This window comes from Phasianus colchicus, chromosome 8 (assembly GCF_987193195.1).
Source record: "Phasianus colchicus chromosome 8, bPhaCol1.hap1.1, whole genome shotgun sequence".
Classification (NCBI taxonomy): Eukaryota; Metazoa; Chordata; class Aves; order Galliformes; family Phasianidae; genus Phasianus; species Phasianus colchicus.
Genome location: NC_143443.1, coordinates 12,327,163 through 12,354,155, shown reverse-complemented (window position 1 = coordinate 12,354,155; position 26,993 = coordinate 12,327,163). Strand labels below are relative to the sequence as shown.

The 26,993-nt window shown below is 44.6% G+C and overlaps 1 protein-coding gene across 1 annotated transcript; it reads right to left on the bottom strand.

The window, feature by feature from the left end:
* Nucleotides 1-1,386: 1,386 nt before the first annotated feature.
* On the bottom strand, nucleotides 1,387-25,057 carry OIT3 (oncoprotein induced transcript 3). The gene is made up of 9 exons (XM_031602954.2): nucleotides 24,555-25,057; nucleotides 20,573-20,947; nucleotides 19,956-20,066; nucleotides 16,411-16,533; nucleotides 13,165-13,287; nucleotides 8,062-8,222; nucleotides 7,134-7,549; nucleotides 3,650-3,749; nucleotides 1,387-2,291 (listed from the first exon to the last, which is right to left on the bottom strand). Exons 1-9 carry the CDS (start codon nucleotides 24,616-24,618, stop codon nucleotides 2,112-2,114), a joined length of 1,653 nt encoding a protein of 550 aa, XP_031458814.2. The 5' UTR covers nucleotides 24,619-25,057; the 3' UTR covers nucleotides 1,387-2,111.
* Nucleotides 25,058-26,993: the final 1,936 nt, after the last annotated feature.

Below are 26,993 nucleotides of genomic sequence, written 5' to 3'. Positions count from 1 at the left end.
GGCTCAGGGCAGCGGCAGATAGCAGAGCCACTACCCTGCTTGCAGGACAAACCAGACACCGTGCCGTTCACATGGCCATGCAGAGCAGTGTTTCCTCCTTATGGCTCCTCCAAATGATTTAACAAAAAGCTGTGAAGCAGAAAGGCTGCTTTGTATGAATTTGTCAGGAAGAACCAAATTATGTGTACAGTAACAAAAGCAAGCAGAGAAACTAATCTCCCCTTCCACTACTCCCCACATCCATCTCACACTAACAAAAACACCCACTGCTTTTCCAGAATGCACCAGCTAATTAATTTCATTTCCCAGCTCTTGTTTTATAAAAACAAGAACATGCAACAGGGGCTGCCGAGCAAAGAAGTGACAGCAGGAAATTGCCACTGTGGTCATAATGCAGAAGTGAATCAGCAAAACCAGGAGAGCATAGTGATGCAAGTAGGGGGCTTTTTCATTTCTTTTTCATTACATATGGTTAGATAACATGAAAAATGTCTTTCCACTTACACTTACCTTCCCAGGAAAAATTTCATTTATTCTGTCTAGCACGGATGCACACACACATATATCCCCAAAGCAGAAAAGCAGCCATGAAGCCATTTAGAAAAATCACAAAACCCCCAGCCCATCAAACACCCATTCATCACTGAAATGTCAGTCACCAGAAGAAATAAATCTGAGGAATGGAATATTGCTAGGATGATTTGTGACTCCCTTCTAAATGGTCCCTTCACACAGTCTCACCCTCCATTTCAGAGCAGCAACAAATCTCGGCCTTGGCAGCAATTTGCTGCTTCCAACTGAAGCAGAAAATCAGTAATGCAGACTAAGGGGGACCTGCAGCGTACCTCTGAACCCACACATGATGGGGCTGCACATGGTGAGCCTTCTAGCAGAGAACCACATGAACACATTGCTGTGCCATAGCCACCAGTGGGGACAGCTGCTTCTTCAGCCCCCAGCCCTGCCTCTTTCTTCATTCTTCACTGCTCACCTCCGTCCATCTGCACTTGTAATCCTTCACCACACAGCAGTCCTGCTCCTGAGTGATGCTCAGAGGGCCCTGAGCTATCACCCTTTTTTGTTGTCTTTGGAAGGAGTTTGGTGGCTCAGAGGGATTTCTGGCAAGCGTCATGTCACCACCATCACCAGTAATTGCATCTCCAGCCACTTCTCACCCACAGTGACCACAAACAAGGCCACAATGTCTCCTGTCACCAGCATCACTGGGGACATCTCTGTCCCTAGCAACCATCCACATTAAGTATTTGCAGTAATCATTTGTAAATATGCATTGCTCAAATCACTTTGGCAGAGGCACAGCCCTTCCTGTGCAGGGTAATGCATCATCACAACCTTCAAACACAGATTTGGTAGCAGCACACTTGGGGTGGGTGTGTTTAGATTTTTAATTATCTTTTTCTTCAAACAGAAGTCCACATTGTTGGAAGGGATGGAGAGAAAAGAGAAAGAAAGAACAATGATACGCTAAATACAAGAGTCACTGTTAAACTGCATGCAATTATCAAAAGACAATTAAAAAACGTTATTAAATACCTATGACTATTTTAAAATAACCTACAAACGTGCCTGAGATAGACCTAGCTGCCTGAATTGACAACTGTTCAGTAGCGCCGAGGAACTTGCACGTTATGGAATATATATTTTTATACACTTTTATTAAAGGTCATCCAAAATCACAGCACATTCAAAAGCTTCAGCATCATTCGCAGAACCGCATAGGAAACTGTTTTTATAATCTGATGAAAGAAGGGCTTGAATAGTACTTTGAGCCCAAGATGAACAGTCCTGTGGAACCTGTGGGTGGGTGTAGGGAAAAGACAAATTTGGGTAACGGTTCAAGGCTGCAAAGCAGCAAGATTCTGTCAACCAACAGAATGGAGCTAAAACCAAACTGCTCTGCCATCTGGCTTGTACTCAGATGGCTGCCTCAAGTGCCAAGGCTACTTCACAACCAACCATCACACAGCGAGGGAACAAGTCCTGAGGTTCAAGTAGGGCTTTGTCAAACACCTCTCACTTCTCAAACAACCAAGAAAGAAAACACGGCTAAGAATGGTCTCAGGCAGAGATGCAGTTCCAGGGGTCGGATGTCAGTCATCGAAGTCAATTCTGATGGGGCCACCTGTCAGGAGGTGGTTTGCCAAGTTCCCGGACTCGTCCTGCTCCTCTGTCCCAGCCGACCTGCGCACCCTCCGCCGGCAGCCCTGGGCGCAGCGGGAGCTCTCATCCAGCGCCCCGCACACAAGGATGCGGCAGTGCAAAAACACTTCCTGGAGAGACAGCAGGCATGAAAGTTACACCGTGCAGCCATTTCTGGTCTCACAGCAACAAGATCCTTAGCCACCACAGCCATCCACAGTGAGCTGGATGCGCCACCGGTTTCCCCTGTGCCTAACAGAGGGCTGAGGTCTACTCAGAGCACAGTGCCTGCTCTCAGCCAAGGGCAAGCTGGGGAATGGGAAGGTGTGAAATGAAAGGATGAGAATGCCAGGCATAAGCTTGGAAGAGCTTGCACGATTTAGTAGCAGCTGTGTGGTAGGAAGCAGGCCAAGAGCACATCTTCACAAGGAGATGGACTGATAGAAACATGCAAGAGAATTTGACAAGAGCTGGGAAAACATAAAGATGGGTGCCTGAGAGACAAGGGGAATGCAAGTTGCTGAGAGGCTCAGGCTGGTAGCTGAGGGAAGAAGGAGAGCACAAAGAGCAGGGAGACAGCTGCCCTTTTTTCTGCACAAGTAAGGCAGACAGTGATAGGATTGCTGCTTCTTGTCCTCCAAATGACAAGGACTATAAGATCCCTGCAAGCTGTGATTAGGGAAGCAAACAATTGTGAATGTTTAATCAATGGAGAGGTTTAAAGCAAAATCCATTGCACAGGAGGATGCACATGGAGGCAGCAGTGTCAAACAGATGGCTGAGCAAAATCTGTGAATTTTGGGAGATCTCATTCTTTGTAACCATAGTGAGATTCTGCAGGGGCTGGAGAGGCAACCTCATGCTTTTAGGAGCAAGCAGCATTGGCTGAGCATAACAGTGATTGAATGATCTGGTTTCTTCTGGCAAAGAAAAGGAAAGCTATTTGCATTAGGAAGATGGCATTATCCTTTCAGCTGTACTGCTACTAGAGAGCTTCTGCCCCAAACTGCCACCAGCCTGGGCAGCCTGGTTTCACACTGAGTTCAGTGGTATCTGGAAACCTCCTATCTAGAAAACTAAAGGGCATCTGTTCAAACACGTTAGAAAAAGTTGATGAGATTGAAAACTATAAATCATTTTGTTTTAAAGACAGGATACTGCGCAAGGTGGCTAACTTCCCAGATTTCTGCTTGGTGACTTTCTCTTCCAGCATATGAAGGGACCCCAAAGACTGCACTGGAAAAACACTATTTTAGCCAGCTATACCACTGACACTCCATAACTGTTCTTTGTATTTAGTTTAATTTTACTTGTTTTTGTTACTCTCTTTTAAGGAACTGATTTCAGGCTCCTGAAAGAAACAGCAGCTATAACAGTCACAGTGGAACCTGTCTTGGGCCTGCCATTCCTCCTGCTGGTGTTCTAACACAGCTGATACTCAGTCAGATCGGGGATGATGCAATGTCAGAAAGGTGTATTTTTAGCTTACCTTGTTGTCTTTGCCCACAAACTTGAACACAGGAACCTGGAAATGCTTGGCAAGATGGTCTTTTGACGTGTACTGTTTCACTGAATCATCAGAAACGCAGCTGAGGAAAACAGAGGGATAGGCTTTAATGGCTTTTCCAGAAATGGAAAAAGGAAGAAAAAAAACAATCCCAGTCTATTTAACCAAAGAAAGTAAAGAAGGGCTTGGCCCTCTCAAGCTAAGCAGCCATTCCTTTACTTCCTTTTTGGCCACAGGAGAAAATTCAGGAATGGCGGGAAAAAACAACAGTGATGATAATAGCATCTGCAGACAAAGCAGCTCAGCAGCAGTAGTCCAGCCCCTTCAGTAGAGGGACTCCAGAGAGCTGCAGTCAAGCTTGTCCTCATTTCATCTTCCTGTGTAACATTCTGAATTTCTGAAGAGATGTCCCTGTCTACAAGTCAGCTTGTCTGAGAGGCAAATTTCAAGTCATCCACAGGCAGATAATAAATTAGCAGAGTGCATCCAGGAAAGTGACACAGGTTCTTCCACCTCGAGGCCAAAGGTCAGATGTTACTGCGTTGCATAGGAGAAGCTGCTTGTAAAAGCAACATTCCTAAAGGCACTCAATCGTGAAGAATGACAAAGTCAACTCTGAAGCATGTCCCTTCTTTATGAACACGTAAGTTGTGATGACTGTTGAAGACTATCTCAAACTAACTCCTAAATCCCAGTTTCTCTGCAGGTTCTCTCTTGCAACTCTGGTTGCAAGAAACCAAACAGTTTGGTGATGGAGGAGGAAAATGGAGGAACAAGAGGAACCAGAGATAGATGCACAGAGACCTTACTACATCCTTAGGTCTGTCTTACAGAACAGGTTGCCACAAAAGCACTGCAGCACCACAGAAAAGTTCAGAAAGCTCCCAAGTCACACGGTCAAGTCACTTGGCATTGTGTATGGGGCTATACAATGTTCTAGCCTTGGAGGAAAGCAAGCATCTTTCTTCTTGCCTTGGGAGGCAAGAAGGGGCAGAGAAACAAAAGTTTGGAAGGAAAAATGGGTGAGCCTGGTCAGGCTAAGGAGAAAAAAACAATCCTTTTCTGTGCATAATGTGCTTTTGTTAGAACTTCTGTGGCTGTGCCATGGGAGATGCACTCTGACCCTCTTAGTGGGATGAGTTGCAGGGCTGGGAGGAGTGCTTGGGACCACAGTAACCTCCTCAGCCTACAAACACAGAGCAGCTCCAGGCACAATGGACAAACAGTACAGCAGAACTATCTCAACTATGTAATGCTCAGATCAGTTGCAGCCTGTGAACGCACCAGATCACATGGGACTGCCCTCAGTGCCATGACCTGGTTCTGGATGCCCCAGAGAACTGTGGTGTTCATCAACCATACAACTGGTCAATGCCTTTTAATTGTTTTGGTTTTGACAAAAAGGAAAGGCAAGAGCAGAAGCAGGAGAGCTGCTCTGGGGCTGGCTGGGCTAGCAGCAGTACAGTGTATTACAGAGCCCGTGAGAAGGGATCTGGGAAAATCTTGATTTCCAGCATGATCACAGCAGTGCAGGGAGAGGGGCTGAGGGGTCCCATCTCCTGCCAGCTAGAGATGGCGGGAAATAGCAGGGAAGAAAGCAGGAGAGGGAGTTTTCCCATTTCTCAGTTTAAGGCAAATCCTCTCACATGTAAACAGCATTTCCCTCTGGAAGTCTCAGCTGCAGTTAACTCCTGCAGATCTGATCCTACACAATCAAACCAATTTAAAAGTCTCATCTTTATTGCCTTGGGCCTCTGGCGCTGGGTTGATGGAAAGAAACAAGGTTATTGCAGAGCTGTTTGGAATACAGACAAATCAGCAGTGTATTCAGCTAATTTTACTTTTTAATTGCTGTGAGCACAGTGAGAGATAAAGATCTTCAGTAGCTTAAGACTACATCATTAGCCACTAGTCTAAGTGAGTGGTACCACTTAAATATAGCCCAGTGTGGGGGGCTGGCTGGGGGCAGTGATGCCTGCAGTGACAGCCTGAGAGCTGAGCAGGCTGGACAAGCTCCAGTTAGCCTGCTCCAGTCCATTTTTCCCTTTGGTGAAGTTTTAATGCCCTCTGCAGGATAACAATACCAAAGGGGCTGCTAGCGCGCCTTCCCCAGCAGCAGGCAAAGGCCTTACCAGAAACATCCCGGCTTCTTGCTTGGTAAACCCCCAGGCCAGCGCTATGATAAACTCAAGAGATCACGTTTTCTCCCTTCTCTATTCAGCTCAGGCTTTGGCCACTATTTTAAATGCTCATCATCTACAATCATGGTGGGAAATGACGGACTGTTTGGAGCCTTGAGCCTGTGAGGGCCCACAGGGACAGTCAGGGAGATGATAAATCAATCCTCCCAATACAAATCTATTCATAAATGCCATGAGCTGAAGGACTGCAGCCTGGGCTAGAGAGAGAGAAAGTAATGCTGAAATCTTTGTGAAAGAGAAATGGAAACAGGACATTTGTGTGCTGTACTCTGCAGGACCCTTTTGCTACAAGGCAATTGTACAGGACTTGTCATTGGCTGTGACAGTGGACAATTCAGCCTGGCAGCCAAGGAAATAATTGTTGTCCTCATTAAACAGTTTGGAAGATAGAACCCAGGACTTACATAAACCCAATCATTTAAGTGATGGGCTATGACACTCGAGTCCGTATGTGGCTGCACTTTCCTGCCTGGAGTAGGACAGACTTGCTCCCAGCTGTGATCTCTCCCACGCTGACTGTTACGTGGAGATGCTGGATGCAAACATTCCCTGGACAGCACCATGGCACTGTCATGTTAGCATCTGAACAGGGATCACTTAGAAGTCATAGTAGATCCCAGCTTCTGACTTATAAGCCATCCCAAAGAGATCAGTGAATCCAGAGACCCACACTGAGGTTTTTTTATTAGCACATCCTGGAATGATCACTATCCCCAAACACTCTAGAAAATTACAGCCAGAGGGACCCTATGTCCACTGCAGTGATTGATAGGTATTAGAGAAAGAGCAAAGCAAAGGGAGCTTGTGGAGCTCCAGCCAGAATGAGCCAGGGAGTCTTCTGGCACATGCTATAGGAAGGCCAGTATGGGAAGATAATTAAGAACCTTCTCCGGTGCTGAAGCAGCTGCATGGCAATGACACACTGCCAGAGGGGTTCTGCCAAACGGGCAGGTGCTTTGCAGGCTGGCAGAGAGAGGACTGTCAGCAAGAATCTCATTTATAGGAGCCAACTCAATTATCCACAAGCTAATTACAAAAAAAAGATGCCCAGTAAAGGCTTGAGGAAACCTATTTTACTACCTCCCAATTGCTGTGATAATAGGGGTGGTTTCAGCCTGACAGCCTGGCTGCTGGTGACTGCAAATAACATGGTAAATAACACTGCTGAGAAGTGACAGCATTTCCTGTGTCACACAGGTGATGCGACTCAGTCCCACTGCCACATCCCATCTAACAGCCAACGAGCAAGGGAACAGAGAACTCACCCATCTTGAATCAGGTAGTACTTCAGGATCTCATCGATTTTGGAGGTGGGAGTAGCAAAGCAGCTCTCAACTAGTGTCTCCAGTCCACTGACATGCACCAAGGGCTCAATCCCAAAGTACAGAGAGTCCCGAAGCTTGAGGGTGGGAGGAGCACCTCTGTAGGGTTCATCAAAGTCTTTATCTTTGAAGATCTCAAGGGTGAAGGGGAAGATGCCTCTGTTACGACTCATTATTTCCAAGGGTGAGTTCTTGAGATTGGGCACGTAACCTTCAGAGATTGTGTACCGGCGCGGGAACTCACAGGTCACTGGGATCAGCAGCTTGCTGGTGCGGACAATGATGTCCCCATTGCTCCCTGGAGTCTGCTTTGGCAAGCCAGTCACCAGATTGGTGGCAATGATTTTGTCATTTATGACCTACAGGAAAGAAAAGGGCTTAAAGGAAAGGGCAGATAACTGAGAAGGGCTTCTCTGAGTTCAGATCAGCAGTTGAATTTGCCTTGTGCAGGAAACTTAGACATAAACCATCCACTGAAAGTATAGCATGCAAACGTATCCACTGCAAACAGAGCAACGTTCATCTTCCTGAACAGTTGCCAGTGCAACTCTCAGAATACAATCTAGTATCAGAGGGTACCCCCACAGGAGGCTGAAGAACGGCACTACTGGCCTTTCCGTGCCAGGATGACGGTGAAGTCACCTCTGTAAAGTGCTGGGTGAGCTTATACATATGCTGACAGATGCACACCACAAGAGAGGAGATGGAACAAGCTCTCCCTGCTTTGGGATGCCACACCACATCTACCCTGAGGCCAGAAGACCAGAAGTGGCCTCAGCCAGCTAAATCAACTTTATTTCCCAGACAGGCTACCAACCAAGTCCTCAAATCTGAGTGATCCCAAAGGGCAGGACACAATGGGTATACATACATCTACAACAGTGCCACAGGACTTCAAAGAGAAATGGATGTTGACATGAGTGCCGTTGGATACTCCTTTGCAGGAAGTGTTGATGAGAGAAAGGTCCAAGCCTCCAACCAGATCCTTTGGGATGCTCACCTCAATAGAGCTGGACTTGCAGAGCACTGGAACTACAAGAAAAAATTACCAGAAGTCTGGGGTACAAATCTAGCAGAATTGGGTAAAGACTCTACCAGTCATTAATGAGGGACAAAAATTGGGGGGAAATACATTGCATTTATGATTATCATCTTACTGCAGTAATCTATCTATCTCAAAGTGCCATATGTGCAATACTGAACTACCACTGCCCCAAGTTCTTCTAAAGCAGTGATGCCACAGAAGATGACAACAGCAACAGCTAGAGCTGCAGCAGAAACATAGCTATGCTGTATTTCCAGCTGCACTTGGGTCAGCAGAGTTCTGATTGATGATCCCTAGCACTGCTGTGTTCTGGGAATAGCCTTTCCCAGATACAGCTAGCAAATTCACAGTGCTCCAGGCAAAGACATTTTTTAAGACTCTGTGTCAGGTTTTGCATCAAATAGAGAACGTCAAAACAAGGCAGCATGATTCTATGGAGATGCCAATAAAAGCATCTCAAAATACCATAATAATCAATATTTTTATGAGTAACATACCCAGCTCTGACAAATGCAATTAGAGAACTCTACTTCATTCCAACCTACATTTAATTTTCATAAATGACTTCAAGTGAATGTTTTTTTTTTTTTCAATTAATTCTATTACACAAGAAGTGGGAAGAAGCGTAGAGACCGGACAAAATGAAAAAAGGAAAGAGGGAATAATTTCCATTAAAGAAGTAATTGCTACAGATATCCCTACAGCATGTACATATCTATTTAAATACACATAGGACAAGCATACTACTGCTTATATTCTAGACCCTTCTCAGCCAGAAAAACAAACCCCCCCAGAATTATCATCTAGAATGTTTTAAAAATCACACGACAAAACTTTTTGCAAATATGCTAGCTCCATAAGATGTTCCCTAAAAATTAATTATATTTGGAATCCTTGGCATTCACATGATCTGCCTTCCCTATTCTGATCACATTTATCAGATTTAGTATCCATGGACTTTGGATAAAAGGAAAGCTGCTAAAACCTGCCTTTTACCTCCAGTTAAAAAATTCTCATGTCCCAGCTAATGTATATTTGTAACAGCTACTGTGCACCTGCAGGGAATTATTTAAAAAAAAAACAAAACCTCATCATTTTCAAGGTGATATGCTAAAATGAATGCAGTGTGCCCAAAGCAATATGCGTTCCTAATGACACTGCAGGGTTAGAACAGAAAACTAAAGTACTAAGAATTACCTTAACTTTTCTTCCACTGACAACAGAAGGCAAGTGGGAATAACTGAGCAAGTCAAATGCAAAGCTCCCAAGGAGACAAGGGACTTTGAGAACACTATAATGCAGACAGCAAGAATATCCTTTGGAGAACTGAAAGGATCAATGTGGATTCAGAGCTTCACTGTTCTAGGGACTCAATGAACAGAAACATAGTGCCTTTATAAAGGTGTACTTCTGGGCAAAAGGGTTTGCATCCCTAGTGCAACTCTCCAAAGTTCAGGGCTAAATTTCCTGCTGTCTCTCTTTCTAAATGTCTTTGAGTGGCACTAAAGGAGAGAAAAGTAAGTCTACTGTGCCATTCAACCTCTGCTCTGGTGCTGCAGGAGACATTTATGTGCACCCTACCACCTGTGCATGGAAACGAATGAATGAAAGCACATATGACTACACCTGTGCGCAGATGTACTTTTGATTCAAGCTCACTCTCTCCTTAGCAAAACACACTGGGAACATCCTCAGAATAACTGGCAGTGCAATTCAAACCACATTAGACATTTGCACTCAGAAGACTAATCACAATCAAGATCTGAGCTTCGCTTGTACCTGTTTAGTGGCTGTGTTGCAAGCAGGGAGACTATTCGCACCAGCATGATTTAGCTAGGAGTAGGTCTGATTTCCCTGGAACAGACAATGCCAGCAACAGCAGTGCAGAGGGAGCTGAAAAGGAGCTGGCAATGTATCAGTGACTGCATGCAAACATGCTATTCTGTTGCAGGTGATGAGCTCCCAGCTGCCAGGCCTGAGATGCCCAGCAGAAATGGGTTATCCTGTGGACCAAGGAATCCACCTTTATTCACGGAATTTTTTATGCATTCAGAGAGCTGCACTCCCCTGCCTTGCTGTTAGGTGCGTTGCTGCCCTGGACTCATCCCAGCCTGGAAGGCTCCCTAGGGCCTCACTCAGACTTTGCCTGTCAAAGATTTCAGTTCACACACTGATGAGCATCACTCAGATGAGTTTTGGCAAGGCCTTCTCGTTATGCACTTTAAAGTCTCCTTTGTGTCAATATCTGCATATTACCTTGACCACTGTAGAAAGCATCTGTGGCAAGTTTTGTGGTTTATGCTGCTTCCAGCAGCTGGCACCTTGTTCCTTATGTGGCCTGTGGCTCCTTCCTCAGCCTTTCAAAGTACAACTGCTTGGAGCAGGCATTTCTTTGAGTGCAGGCTTTCCAGTTCTGGGGAGCCCTGAGCTACTACTACAAGCAGAAATAAGCTGCATCATCATTCCCTGTGGAGTGTACACAAGGCTCGGATGTGGGAGAGGGGAGAAAAGCATTTCACAATCACATTTCAGAAAGAGGTGGTTTACAAAAGTGTCCCCTAAATTCCAAGTGATATGACTGGCTGGTATCCCTGTGGGGAAATTTCAGCCCAGGCTGTATATCTGTGGAAGAAGATTAATATTTGTATTGAATGTATAAGCAGCACAGGGGAGGGTTGATAAGGTGCAGATATAATAGTTTCAGGCAATTGTGCCTGCCCTGCTCTGCTAATTGTATAACTGTAAGCTTGGTTATATGCCATAAAAAATTGTGCGATACAGTTCCAGATATATTCTGTCATATCTCCTCAAAATTGTAGGCCATTGGATAGGGGCACATACTCATGAAATGCAAAAGAACAAGTAATCTCACTTTATGAGTTGTCTTATTGCAAGCCTCAGCTTGGCACCCGGCCGTGCTGCTGCTCTCATTAGCAGCCACCAAAGAAGAAGAAACGCTGGCTGGGAAATGCATGGCCTTCTAATCCTGCTGGGGTTGCCTCAGGAAGCCAAGATTGAAGAATATTGCTCTTTCTGGCTTTTATCCATCAATCATACCTTCAATCAATATGAATAATCAGTGCTCTTGAAAATCCCTATCACCTCCTTCCCACCAGGATCTGGTAGAGCAGTAAGCGGTACTGAATCCCAAATGTGCAGTGCTCACCCTGTAAACAGGAGTGCAAAAGACTGATGTGTGAAAAGGAAGCTCAGATTACAACATGCCAAAACAGAGGACACCCAGACAACAGAGGGCAACTCAGCCCTGCTGCAAGCAGCCATGAGCCTTAGCTTTGCCTGCAGAGTAGTGTTCACAGGATCTCTGCAGATGCAGCACTTTCTCACAGGCTCTTGGCATCTCTTTTCTGCTGCACGAGCACTTCCAAGCACTTAGGTACTTAAATGGGAAAACAGAAAGGGATGAAGGAACCGTCGTTGATTCTGTGTCACTCCTGATGGAGTGAGGTTGGGAGGTAGCACCCAGAAGGCAGCCAACTTGTCTCAACAGCAAGACTGCTTCTCTCCAGAGGTCCCTTCCAACCCAGAATGGCCTGGGTTGGAAGGGACCTCAAAGATCATGAATCTCCAACCCCCTTGCCACAGGCAGGGCCATCAACTTCCATGGCGTTACCTAAATCCAAGGGCATCAGACCATGACAGGCTCTGTTTCCTTCATTTTATATCCTGCCCTGACTATGGCCCAAGCCCATTAGCAAATTCCCATGGAAATATCTGAAGTCAACTGCACAGGTTCCTTGGGGGCCCACCAAGGTGAGCACAAGCGGAGAGCTATCAAGCTTGGCCTGCCTCCACCAGAGCAGCAGTCACTTTCTCCCGTTTATGCTGAGCCTACCAGGTCTGAAAAAGTCTGGCAAGCTAGATGATGCCCACCAGAGTATTATCTGCCTGCCTTTCACACACCCACACGGCTGTCCTCAAGATGCAGTTTTAAACTGTATGTCCTTTCAGCAGAGGATCATAGCAGATCTCTTTAAGACATCCAGGCTGCTCATTCCTTCAGCACTCCAGGGGTCAGGTAGCTGTAGGATTCTAAGACTCAGAAGAATCCTGGATGCTAGTTCTGGATTGTAAGAAGTCATGAGTAGACCCTCAGCTAACTCTCAATGTCCTCAGGATCTTCCTTCTTTAATGCTCTGCTCCCTGCATTCACTGCTAGAGCTGAACTGACTCCTGGGAGCCTGGGTGTGTTTGAAGGGAATCCCACTTAGCAACTCAAGAAAGGGAACCTGTTTATTCTAGACATATGCCACAGGTGTGAGTAAGGTTGGCAAGAAGGACTCCTTGTGTACAGGAAGGGATTGGACTTCAGATGTAAGGTCAGCAGAAGCAATGGTCAATTTTCAGATATTATTTTGGACAGTTTTCCATAGAATAACCTGGCAAAAGCATCCTCCTACAAGGTATGGCAGCATTGACTGTAATAGCTTCAGAGAAATTTAAGTTGAGCAAAAAATGCCTGTCTCTTTAACCTCATTCTTGGAAGTGTCTGAACCACTTCAGCTGAAATTTAAAAAGCACAGTGTAAGGCATGGAAAATTTTGGTTCTAACAGCATAAATCTGACAAAAACATGCACAGCTCAAGCAGAGAAGCATAGTGGGAGATGTTAAGCAATCTTAATCATAAGTTATTCATAAGTTAACCATGCTAAATCCGCCAGTGATGCAAGAAGCACCCAACTGGGTCCTGAGTCTCTCTTCTCCCACTTGGTAAAAAGAGCAATGTCCCAGCCTCACAGTTTTGGATGATCAGTGATTCATGACAAAGCTCCATTAACTGAACTGGAAAGGAGATACTAAGAACACACAACAACAAAAGCAGAGAAGTTCTTTCAAACACACATTTCACCAGCAAGGAATACAGGCTGTCAAGGGAGATTCTTTGCTGGGTCTCCTATCTGTTAACCTACCTTGGCAGGTGTGATTGTCTTCTGACAGAACAAGTCCCCTTGGGCATTCACACTGGTATGTGTCTTCCACTTCAATACAGGTATGGCTGCAGCCTCCATTGTTATTGTGACAGCCTTCGATTTCTGCAAAAGAAGGGGAAATCAGCACACTGCTCCTCAGGTAGCTGTCAGGCCTCAGCAAATACTCCTGGCTGACTAACAAATAGCATGGCCAGCACCAAGCTTGAAGGCAGCAGCACAGTGAGCTTGCTTTCAAGAAAATGTAATGGAAACTTATTTTTAGTTGTCCAATTTCCTGTGTTTGCTATTTCATCATGAGGTTAACAAGAAATTCTGTGAAAAAACTTACCAAATTAAATTGTATGCTATAACTGTCATACACAATGTGGCTGAGTAGGCAATCTTCAGCTTTGCCCTTTCTGGCTACTGACATATTCTCTTAATCTAAATTTTTACATTTCTTACTTCAAAAAGACAAGGGAAAACTTTCCCCAAACTTCTGCCACATAGAACTGTACTCATAGTCGCATCAGAATTAAAGCACTCAGGTATCTCAGGGAGGATAGACTACCATGCAGCCAGCTCCCATCTCTAGCAGGGCACAGCAAAGAAGACACACTTTTTGCCTGAGGTTTTCCCAGCTGTGATGGATGCAGATGTACCACATACTCCTGCATTCCCTTTGTAAACTGAGGAGGAAACTCTACTTATAAGAGTTAGCAGAAATTATGCTCGTTCAGTGCAAGTTAAAGGCTTGGCTTGTTGCCCTGAGGTGCATTATTACAGGAACAGAATGACCAAGTTCATGGTGTAAGATTGATTCTGCTCCTAAATTCTCTCTGTCTAAAGTCAGCAGCACAGCTAATTGGGGGATTTTTCATGTCTTTTCTTACACTGTTGCTATTCAGTTGAGGCAATTCTTTGAGAATCTGAATTTTCATGCAAAACATATTCTCAGCCACTAGAACAGCAGAAAAGAGCCTGGAAAGTTCATCCAAATAATACTCTGAATAATACTCTGAATATATGTCAATCTAAAGAAGGTAAGATCATTTACAGCTGTTGTTGGTTTTATATTATAAAGAAAATAAGAAAGAAAACAACAGAGTGGGAGGCAGTTGTTTTAAGTAACCTTCACTGCTTGATTGTTACTGCAACCCTTTGGGATGAACACATTTAGTTCTCAGCCAAACAGGAATAAATATAATACACACAAAACACAAAGACAAAATACGAGGGCTGCTCCGAAAGTAATGCCTCCTGTTATATTATGTTTGCCCACAGCATCAGAGGCAGATGTTGGTGGTATGGCAGTAGAAGCTGAGCCTTCCTGCCAGTATTGTTGTATGCTGCTGCACAACAGATGGCAGCAGAGGGGCAGTCTGACCAAATGGAGTCCAACATGGAAGTGCACATGTCACAAAGAAGTGTCACTGAATTCCTTCATGTGGAAAAAATCACATCCATTGACATTCATCAATGCTCTCTGAATGTTTACAGAAACCAAACAGTGGATGTGAGCACAGCAAGGCAGCATGTTTCAGCAATGGCAATAACAGCGTGAAAATCAAGATATGTCAAAACAGCAGGTAAAGCATTATGAAGGAAATACCGAGATACTCTTAACCCTACTCTGTCTCATGGGTTCATGTACTCAAGCTAAATCTCTTACATTCATTCTTTTCAGCAACGGCTGTAAAATGGCTCAAGTAAATCACATACTCCAATGGCTCACAAAACTGAGGGCGCATCTTCAGAAATAAAACTCACTAACAAGATTGTAAAAATCCCAGTGTTAAACTCATGAAAAGCACTGTCCTTCTTACAGAAGGGGAAATTAAATGATATGTCAAGGGTGCTAAAAACCAACGTCGGAAACAGCAAAAAAACAAACGAGTCTCCAAGCACAGAGTCTTTCAGTCCTGTCAGAAGTGTGCAGTGAGTGAGAATAAAAACCATCGTGTTGCACAGCCAATTTATGTGACTCTCCAGCAGGTCAGTGCTGGATGTGGAAGGGACCAAGCCCACAGATCACTTCTGGCCCCGCACAAATGAACAAGCAGTGCAGGAGCAATCTGTACAGCAGCTCTCCTCAGGGAAATGTCTTCTGGATGACTGATGTTTTATTAACAGAGCTTGGAGAGGAGATTTTTCACAAAAGTGAAATGAAAGGTTTTTCACTATCAAATGGGAGAAAAAGGGACAAAAGCCGCAGCTTGGAGCTATCTGTCAGCACACCATAAAGGTGGGTGGTGTTCAGCCCAAAAATACAATGGCATCCCCTCTCTCCATCTCTGCACTACAGATGCCTGCCACACTGCTGCTCAAATAAGGCTGCACAAAGGCTGCAGATGTGTTCATTTCTGGCAAATAGGTGGCTTGAAAGCAAGGCACTTTGTTAGCTATTAGTCTTGCCTGAAATCCCACAGTATGTGAACACGCAAGACAGCAGCTTTGTCTGTGAGGAACCACCATGCTTTTCACAGCTGACCATAGAAAACATCAGGCAGCAGTCAGTTTTTGCTGGCTTTTCATATTTCTGCCCAAAGATTTTTGTACATTGCTAGTAAAAACAGCCCAAAACAATACTTTAGTTTTTAAGTCCCTGCCAAGGCACCAGTCTAAACTCTTCAAGGATTTTTTACCTTGCAGTGCCATCTCTGGAAGGTAGCAGCAGCCATTGTTCATGGCAGAGCCCACAGCTAACTGCTTACATAAAAACAAACAGTCCATACGTAGCACTCATCTTAACTCCAGCTTCTGCTCACAGACTGGATCCCTCTCTCCTTGATTTCTGCTCTGGGAGGCTATCAAATTGCCACATTCCATTCTAATGTCATGACATTACCCTATGCCTAGTGCCAGCTGTCAAAAAAAGAGTAATGCTGCATCTGTCCCTGCACCCCTATCATACAAATCTGTCAAGCCAAATCCCAGTATCTTCAGCAATAACTGGCTCTCTTTGGACAACCAACCTCCCAGATCCACTGCTGCCTTTCCTCCCACAGACATAAATACAAGCAAATCCTAACAGAAATGAACAAGGCAGGGAGAACAGCCAGGAGGCACCTCTCAGCTTGATTAGAAGTCTGTTTCAGTAAGAGCACCACTGGCAAGCACAGAAGCAATAGGAGCGATGTTCCATCCCAGCTTCAAGGAGCAAAGACAGAACTAGTACTGCAAGGGGAAGGGAATGATTTAAAGATTTGTACTTTTCCCAGCAGACTGCCATAGCCAAAACCTCACCTTCACAGGTTTTCCCATCGCTTCCCAGCGTGCGCCCAATCCCACACTCACAGCGGAAGGAGTTCTTCAGGTTAACACAAAATTCGCTGCAGCCTCCATTGTCCTGCTCACATTCATTTTCATCTGCAAAGAACAAAGTGTCATAACGTGTCTGCCACCAGTAAGCACAGCTGGCAACAAGAGGCTGCTGCCAAGTGGGAGCGCTGACTGGTCTGCAGACTGGTTTACCTGGGCTTGTGGTATGCATCAGGGCAATTCTGCCAAATATTACAAGCTACTGTCTGTTGTGAAGTGGCTCAAGTAAATCACATACTCCAATAGCTCACAAAGCTGAGGGCACATCTTCAGAAATAAAACCGACTAACAAGATTGTAAAAATCCCCTGCAGCAGTGTTAAACTCGTGAAAAGCACCATCCTTCTACTGTTTTGTCATGCTAAGTCCAACCCAAGAACAGAGCAGACTTGTGAGGAAAGACTGAATGCTCACAGCAGCCATTTTAGAGTAAAAACAGACAAAGTCCCAGTGGGAAATTTCCAAATTGCTTCCACATTTTTGTCCCAAACCCTTTCCCACCCCCCTCACAAAGACATTAAAATGGAGTGAGCATGCGTTGCCTGATAAAACTACTGAACACAAGAACCCATAAAAAATAAACCCAGTCTATTTTTTGCATCACACCTGCTACTGCTACACGTGGCTCATTATCCCACAGCAATTTTGAACGATTCAATCTTTATTTCAAAATAAAGACATAAGAATAAAAAAAACAGCTGTAAACATATAAATGAAGCTGAAATCAAAGCAAAACATACAATGAATTTCCCCAGGAAACATTTCTGAGCTGGCTGCATAGAGCACCTTGGGACGCTGATTTATTGATAGAAAAAGCACACAAGATGCTTTTGAATCTTTCGGTAAAGCTGTGAAAACTTCTCATTTTCTCTTGTAAAGGTCAAAGTTTGTCTACACCCATCTGTTTTTCAAAAGGTACTTTGTTCTCCAACATCGTCATTCTTTAGCTTTATTTAATCTCTGCATGCAAAAAGTGAATCAAACAAGAGAGAGGAAGGTGCAACCACTGCTATTGCTGAGCCGCAAAACTGATGATTTCCCTTAGGCAGGCCAGAATGTTGAAGTTATCAATCAAGGTTCACAGGGGGATTCACCCAAACTGCTCAGAAGATACCATTTACTAGCTGTAAGAAGCCCAAAAACAAGAAAAAAGAAAAATCTCAAATTAAGAGACAGGTCAGAGATGAGATTTCTTGGATAAAATTGGCCCCACACACAGACAACATCTGCAGCTTGAAGCTAGTGCTGTTGTCTCCTTCCACAAGTGGCACAAATAAAGTATTTTTAGCCAAAGGAATGGCTGGTCCTCAGCCTTGGGATGGAGGAAGCATGTCCAGGAGAGACAGGCTCCACACTTTCCCTTTTAAAAACAGAACTAAAGCTGCTTAAAAATAGAGGGTGAAGAGGGAAAGGGCTACCGGCAAAGGCACAGAGATACTGCTAGAAGGTCCTAGAGCTTGGCTTAATCAAGGGCTGTACCCAGCAGTACACCTTGCTTGTCCTTCAAACCCTGCAACACACAGCACATCTGTCTCTGCTGTTCCACATCAGCAACATTCAGCAGTGCTGGGAAAGCACTGAACTGATTTTAACTGTGGATGAATCCAGGTATTCAAGAGGTCAAAGGCAACACACGGAGCTGGAAGATCCATGACAAAATCTAAGAGGTATCTTTAACCTCTAAGTAAGTTTTCAAATGGAAATATAAATTGGGCTCAGCAGTTCTACTCTGGGATTCAAAGCATATAATGCACTGAAGAGAAGTCAGCACAGTAAAGGATATTGACAGATGTGAGCTGCTTTGTGTTGTTGTAGCATCTTCAGCTGCCAGTGAGCTGGGAAAGGAGGAATATTCTTCATGTAGGAAAGGCTAATATAGTTTTTTTGTTTTCTTTGGAAGGCCAGCAGGATTGTGTTCAAAGCAGATGTGATTGTGCAGCTAGCACAACAGAAAGTCATTAGAAGGAAGACTGTGCCATATGACTAGAGCTGCAGGCAGGTAAACCAGCATGATTGCTACAGAGGAGACAATGCCATCTGTTTATCATGAGGAGAATCAGTAGAGCAGAAATCCTGCCCTGCCTGGCTGCAGAGGGATGAAGGCATCTCCAACATGTGCAGACAGGCTCCAAACTCAGGACTCCTGTGTGTCTTTCTGCCACAGGAATTCCTTTCATGAGAGCCTGCCACATGTTTACTGAGTGCTGGTGCAAGTCAAAGGCACTTGTCTCTGGAAGTCTTGTCGAGAAGCAGTTGATAGATGCTTTTAATTAGCTGTAAGAGCTAAGTCAGTCACTCAGCTGGAGAGGTGGAGCAGCTTTAGCAAAACCATCCTGTTGAAAGTGTGAGAAAGTATAGATCTGCAGCAGGGGAGGGCTGCTCTTTCCACAGATTGTAACAACCATAGCCCCTACTCCGATGCCTACAGACATGCCCACAGAGTGTGAAGAAAACCCACCCACACCTACTTGGTCAGCTAGACTCCATAGAGGAAAATCTCATCTGCCATGCAGCCTACTGGACCAACTCTGCTCTCAACTTCTCCACCAAACCAAGTCTCAAAGATGAGATCCCACTTCCCCTGAATGCTAGCACTCCTTCCTCCCCTGACATCATCTCTTCCTCTCCATCAGTGTGTAGCTGCAGGTGCTCCACAGCCACTTCTTTCTGGCTCCTTACATCGCCCCACAGTCTATCTTCCTAAGCCCACCCAGCATCACGTGGATAACCATGGATAAGCTGTCCATATCTTGAGGGGATATGATGGGCGATGGGGATCCCCTCAAATTCTTGAAGGTCACCTTCTCACACTGCTCTCACTAACAACATTCCATCTCCATCCCTCCTAGACATGCTGGTCTCTGCCAGAGCAGCCACCAAATGCCAGTCACTGAATGCCACTGCGTCATGCAGCTGAAATCCCTGAGGCTGCAACCTACAATTTTTTCACTTTTCTCCAGCCCCAGGCCCTAGACAATGCTGCACAAGGGGGCTAAGCAGTATGGTAAAGAGTAATGTGTAGCCTCCACCAAGCTAGGAGTCTTTTCTTGGAGGAAAGAGGCATTAGGCAGAGCAGCTGAGAGGAAATGTCTAATGAGAGAGTGCAGAGTCCTCCCTGAATACCGATGAGGCTGTATCAGGATGATGCAAAGAGACTGTGCTTCTGGCTGTCCTTGGCATAGGCAACCTACTGCTGGACCACAGAAAAAGCAAATCTAGCCTCTCCACCTGGGATAGCTCTAGGGACAGGAAGGTATTCAGTTGTGTGATGTTGCATATCACCCCTTGGGGGGGGAGATCAGGGACAATTTACAGGATCGAAGACCCGTTCTAGGCAGCACAGGAAAAATAAATCTCAGCATACTTATTCTTTTTATACTGCTTTTCAAGACAATAGACTGAAGGGTGAGCAATGAAAAACAAAAGGGAAAGAAAACATCAGTAACTGATGGCACTTATTTCTTTACTTACCAAGACACGTCTGTCCATCAGGTCCAAGTGTTGTCCCCGGGGAACACGTGCAGTCATTGGTGTCCAGACAGGAGCCCTGGCAATCCACCACATCACAGATGTCATAAAAATCTAGGGCACAACAGAAGTGTTTTCAACACAAACCACTGAGCACACACTGAAAATACTGTATTTCTACAGTCAGCTTTGCAGCTTGCAGCCAGTCTATCAGTCACAGACCTGTCCCACAACAAGAAAGATGAACTGGTGGAAGCTGATCAGAATCTAGTTTAATTCCTATATTATTATTATATTATTACTAGATCTACTTGAATTACTATAAAATGAAGATGCAAATGTCGCAGCATGCCAAGGCAAGCCACAAGGCCTACAGTGATCATTAAATCACTGTGGCCAGGTCAGCTATGGAAGATTTCTGTTCGCTGAACGAAGTCTAGAATTCAGCTACATAGAACAGTCTAACCAGTGTCATGTAGACAGGCGTTGCATCACCTGACATGTTTCTGGGTAAGAAAGCAAGAATGCAGTCAGACCCTTTGAGGAATATGAATGTTCTCAATGTTCCTGCATCGCAAGGACAAACAGATTTCAGAAAAGCTACCATTGCAGTTACTTACGCCCACAATACGCGTGGAAGCAGACACTGGGCTTTGTTAAGTGATAGACATAGTACCCGCCCGGACACGCCTTGACATCAATCGTGGTATTCCATAGGCAGCAGTTCCCACTGAAGCTGGCGCAGGCCTGGCGTGAGACGACGCCATCCGACTCTCGTGGGTGGCTGCCGTTCAGCCAGATGGGAGCGTGCGTCCCACAGTGGTTCTCGGGGATGCAGAAGGTAGGCATAGCATCGCCAGCCATGCCGGTGAAGCGGTACCACTCCCCATCGATCTGGTTATCGCACGTGGGCTGGCCGTGGGAGCCATTTATCTGATGATCCGTGTTCCTCCAGGGCTCATTCAGGCTGATGTAGGCAGAGCAGGGGTCCAGGGCTGGGGCAAGCAGCAAGACACAAGAGAGAACATCTAGTAGATACCAAATTGAGTTGTTGACTTATAATTACAAAGGACGCAAAATGATTTCTTTTTCTATTCCTGACTTAACTGAATCATTTAGACAGAGATCCCTGGGGTGAGAGAGCAATACCAGCTAACTACCTCGTGGAAAATTTCTGACAGCTTGACTTAAACATCTTTGAAGAAATGAACTAACAGAGCTCTTACAACATTATCCAACAGTGTGACTTGTTCTATAGCTGCTGCAGACAATGACAGAAAAAAAAATTATATATATATATATATAGACATACTTATAAGCAAACCTGGGGCCTGAAGAATGATTTTGCCAGAGGAAAAGTGTCCTGAGAGCATAGGATCAAGCCTAGGACATCCACCCATGTGCCTGATGCTAACTGAGCACCTGCAAGCACCTAGTGGCACTACCACATGCCTTGGAGAAGAGGATCAGAATTCAAACAGGTTAAGCAGTCTCTGAAAATCTTCCTATAGCTCATTTTGGCCCTCACAGTTGAGTTGTCATAACCACAGGTCAAAATCACTCTGCAAAGCATCAGTTCAAAAGCAAACTGCAAGATATGTTATCTTTAAGATGTACAGAAAGTAAATATTCAATTATTAGATACCTGTATAACTGCAAGTAATCTGTAAGTATAATCTAACAGCTCCTACTCATTTCAGGGCACAATTTTAAACAGCTAATTATAACAACTGCTCTCCCAGATCACAGTGGAGCTGATCTATAGCCCAGCAGACTGCCTCTAACTGAGGCAAGTGAGGTAGGAGAAAGTGGCCCTGCTCCATTTACCTGGTCTTCTGTTCTTTATCATCTCTTGTATAGCTCTGTACATTTATACCAAGCTGAGATTAAAGAGATATAACTCGAATCCATACACTCTGTAAAATGCTGCAGTGGGGCAAGACTGAGAAATGGCAGCCCATTGTATTTAAAGATCCACTTAGATGTACCCTGGTCTTCTTCACCTTCTGTCACCCACTTTCCCCCCTGCCAAAAGCAGCCCACTTTTATGATTTACAGCATCTACTGAGCTTTTGTGTGATGACACTGCCTCACTACATCTGACACAGCTTCCCCATATCTTTCTCATCTTAAAATCTAGAGGGCGTGAAAGTCTGAGCAAAAAATGTTCAACTCTACTCAATCATGCTCCTTGTAAGCCAACTAAGCCTTTCTGGCTCCACAAGAGTTCAGATGCTTGTATGCAAAGTGATTGTCTGCAAGGGCAAAATCTAAACACACAGACCTCCTGGTACGTATGAGCCGGGCTCGAGGAGCACGTCCCTTCTTAGTGGCCTTTCTGAGCCTTATGCAAACAATTACAACAGAAGAATAGCACAGGGAGAAAGAAAAAAATAGAATTGAAGCATTCATTACATTTTCAGCATTCTCCTCATTAACCCTGATTTGGCAGTTTCCTCAGCAAAAGCCCAGGGGTTTCATTTCCACATACATGTAATACTTGATAAAGCACCACTTACCCTTAACTAGCTATCCCCTAATAAACAAAACGAATGCTAATATTGTCTTAAGTAAGGAGAATTGATTTCTGGTTGCTGGAACTAAGCTAATAAAACCAATCATTCTAATTAAAGCCTCTCAAGCCTAGGATACGCTGTACTTTCCACACCACATCTCAAGTTCCAAAATTGTCCTTTCATTGTGTTTGAAGAACAGTGGGATGCAATCTGGGGGGACATTACCCCCAGATGTTGATTCTATTAAAGTGGTCTAGATATAGACAAATCTTGCTTCAGAATTTTGATTTGCTTCACTGGCTTTCAAGGGAGAACTATACGTGCTGAAAATGGGCTTTCACTCTAATTGAGCCGTATCCTCCATAAACATCTGCTTGCTGGCGTGCTACCTCGTACCTCCTCATAAATATAACATTTCTCTTGAACAAAACCGTTACTCCATTCTCACCCACAGACACGTTTTGTTTAGCCTCTAATGCAGTATAAAAACAGGGGCAGCTGCTGTAGCCACGAGGGTGCTGCAGAGCTGCAAGCCAGCACGAGAACAGGTCTGTCACACAGGGAATCCATAACGCGGTATTTCACAAGATGCACAGAGGAGCAGATTCACTCCCACCAAAAGCAGCGCTCAGCATTCCCACGGAGCAGGGGGCCTGCAGCAGGAATCTCTGATGAGATTCACCACGCAGTTGTCCACTGTCTTTCCCGCCTCTCCTTGCCTCCCCCTAACCACAGAAAGCAGCAGTGCTGTTCAATCCCACCCTCCAAGAGCTTGTTTGACTTCTCAGGACAGTGAAAGTTGGGTTCTGTCTTTTCTTTGCACACAGCTGAAAAGAGCTTCCTTTGGGCTTCCCGCATTTGGTTTCCACAACATGATTTGTGTGGCCTAAGTGTGAGTCACTAAGATTAAAAACTTCTTATCTTAAAAGTCAAATGAGGCAAAGCAAGGAATGCCCTGTCAGTTTCCCAGCTGGGCAGCACCAAAAATACACATGCTCATTAGCTCTCATACAGTATAATTAGCTTCATGAAATATCCTTTGTAGATAGACTCCTGCAAACACTCACTCAGGGAGCTCACGTTGTCTCATAAGCAGACAGGAGAGAGTTTAAAGACAAAATTTACTGAGATGAAGATGCAACAGCTCAGAAAGAGCTTGAAGCAGGCACTTCAGGGAAATGAAATTGCACACCCTCCCATCTTCCATTTACCTGAGGGGTTCAGGCAGGAGTAAAGGGGAGGCAGAGACACAGAAAAAACAGACTTTGCTCTTTGGAACACCACAGACCATCACAGGCACCCTTGGACGACCAAGGCTGCCCCAGGACAACTCCCCTGCAGACACTCTTCGGCACCACAGTTTACCAAAAACTAATTTGAGGTTTTAAGAAGAAACTCCACAAATATGTGGGACAAACCAACCAATCTGCTCTCCCAGAGGCTGGAAACTCTAGGGTTTTGCACAAGACATACAATGGTCTCCAGTCGCTTCCATTTTTCATTTTTCTTGGCTCAATTTTTTTTCCTCCCCAACGCCTTCTGCATGGACCAAGTAATTCAGCCTGACAAGCACCAGCTATCAAGTAAAGCCTTTCCATTTGTAACCTTGATGATATCATTAGCTCTCTAGCTGACATGCTAGCACATATATTAGATGACAAATCAGGCTTCAGCAAGCATTCATAAGCCCACCATTCTGCAGAGATTGATCCCGTGCACATCGTCTAACTGGAAGTCTCTGCTCCAGCACAAACAAGCAACAAAATGAGCAGCACTGTGTTACAACTCCAAATTCAGTTAAGACTTGTCAGGGAAGCGAGTGAAAAAGTAGCTCAGTAGCTTCTTGTGGAGTCTCTCCTTCTAAAGGACAAGGAAATCTCACAGTGCTTGGCAGCGAAGATTCTCCCAGTATGGAAGGCTTCAAGTTCTGCAAAGACCTTTCCAGCTGGAGAGAATCTCACACTGCCTTCAAAGAGAAGAGATCACTCTCACTTCTCACAGTCTTTCACCTGAGAATACTAACGTCTGCCGTGGATCTTAAAGATGATGAACAGAATAAGCTTGAAGACAATGCCTCTTCACTCACCCATTGAAGACACTGGCTGTGGCTGGACAACGAAGCAGAGACAGAAAAACAAGTACTGGAACATCCCACTCAACCGAGGAATAGTTAATACTCGGGTAACAGAGCCTTGACAGACCTTGCACACGCTATGCCTCTGTGCTGCCTTTCCTCAGCAGACCCCAAGGCTTCTGAAAAGCAACTAGGATAGCTGTCCTGGAAGTTTATCAGAGGAAGAAGCCGAAGGGATGTTGGATACAGCTCCAGCCTTGACCTCCAAAGAGGAGCTCTGCTCCTTACTGTCAACTTACTGATCGATCTCATGTTTTGGACTCAATTCACTATTGTTTTCTTGCCTGACTGCCCCACAGTGACACCTTCACTATCTTATCTGGAGAAGAATTCTAACCAGGGGACACCCGGACATCCCAAAGGGATGGAAAAGAAGAACAGATGGGTGCTTGTTGTTATCTCTGCTCCTTCCCCAAGTCATACAACTCCATGGCTCCCCCTCAGCCAGAAAATGCCAGCTAGAGAGCTTTAACTGCAGGAAATAGTGATCAAAAGGAGGAGAACTGAACATCCTGAGTAGAGATTGCAAATAAGTTCTGGGACTCAGGCTACAATAGGAACATCAGTCATCTTGATGGAATGGTGTCCCACAGGGAAGTAAGCTGTTCTTATGCTAGGCAAAATCCCTTTCCACTTCTGATCACATAACCCAATCATTGCAGCAAGATTATCAAGCAAGGCAAAGACATCTTTCTGAAGTAATCATATGTTTTCTGTCTGAATAATAAAAGCAAGGAATCCAACAGTGTTGAATTAACCTCAATGTGAGACTGTGTAATTGAGGACCTCTGCCTTATGCGTTGAAAGGCAGTTAGGCTAAGCTGCAGGCCACAACCTTATGCTCTGTCTGTGGATGAGATGACTGCACTAGTCCTCAGTTTACCAAAACCTCTTTCTATCAAAAGCAGACCAAGCACCATGATTGTCAATACACAAAGGACAGAGTGAAGGAACACAAAGGGATCTTTCTAATTCCACTAAGACGTAGCTCCTATTACAGAGAATAGATTAAAATATATGCTTTAACATATATGTACATATATACCTCTATACATACACAGGTCCCTCCTTGCTTACAAACAGTGGTTGTACAATTTCCCTCAGGAAATCATCTGCAAGCTCTCCATCCACAAGGAATAAAGCTAAGCCTACAGCAATTGCACAATCAGGCAGTTTTCCCACTATTATACCCCACACTTCTGCAGTGAGCTGTTGCAAGGGAGAAAACGGAGAACGTCAAGACTGATGTGCTTACTTCAAATCCCAGAGGGAAAAAATGGCTTTGTTCTTTTCATCTTGAATTTACATAAGACAAGGAGTCTGCTATTTGACTACTTTGTGGAGATACGCCACCTGCACTGTACACTGCAGAAAGTTCTCAGTGGTTTCCCTCTGTGCTTCCCTTGGCAGTACAGTGCAATATACGCTCCACCCCAGCACTGGGGTCTTTCTCAGTTGTGAATGATTCCAGTGAACAACAAAAGCTGCTTTATAGATGACTGCTGTCGCTCCCATCGCCACCACCAAAAGTATTTGTTGTTATATCATGCTGACAGCTTACAGTAGCAGGAAAGTTTTTTCAAACACAGGAAAGGAGAAAAAAATTCACTATGCAAAGCTAGCAAGGGAGATAACCCTCAGAAAGTGATTATGTGAATTCCCAGAACAGAAACTAAATTTGAACATAAAATAATACAGTGAGGCACAGGAAATCATATAGTGCCATTTTCACTCACAGGTTGATTCATACTTAAGTTCCTGGGTAAATAAAACTGACAGGACTGAATTGAATATTCTGTTAGTGTTAGAGGTATATGCACTTCTCTCTGAACCATTTTATTACTAGCTGCTTTTATTCTGTAAGTATATTAGAACTGACAGCAGTATTTTGACACACAAGTGACTATTAGCAATTAATGTATGGAAATAAATTGCATCATAGCAGTTTTGAGCCTCAACAGTCTTATAAACAGTCTCTTTTAAGTAATCTATAAGGCACTAAAGCTAGGAGATGCCCCAGCACTGTCGGAAACAATTCTAACCTGAATTACTGTAAGTGCCTAGAACAAGAAATCAGTATAAAGTTGAAGAAAGCAGCATGCTGCCTCTAAACATCTTTTTGATCCACAGAAAAGACAGGCTGTGTCTTCTAGAAGAGGCACCCGCTGAGGCAACGCTAGTATCAGCATTTTCTTTTTTGCTTTGCAAGTTACTTCAGGTGATATGCATAGGCCTGATTCCACCACAAATAACACTATTCTGTACTGGAGCAGAACACTGCAAATCTCTGCCTCAGGGGGCTGGAGCAATTATTCCGGAGGGAGAAATAAAGTCTGTTGCAAATAGGCCCTCCAAGAGACAAAAAGTAATCCAGTGGAGTACACTAGAGCC

What these genes read in the sequence shown, in the direction of transcription:
- OIT3 (XM_031602954.2), bottom strand. Translation starts at nt 24,618, where the DNA reads ATGTTCCAGTACTTGTTTTTCTGTCTCTGCTTCGTTGTCCAGCCACAG. An exon ending in ACAGCCAGTGTCTTCAATGG is followed by an intron (nt 20,948 to 24,554) that starts GTGAGTGAAGAG and finishes TGCTTGCCCCAG; the next exon opens with CCCTGGACCCCTGCTCTGCC. An exon ending in TGATGGACAGACGTGTCTTG is followed by an intron (nt 16,534 to 19,955) that starts GTAAGTAAAGAA and finishes TGTTCTTTGCAG; the next exon opens with ATGAAAATGAATGTGAGCAG.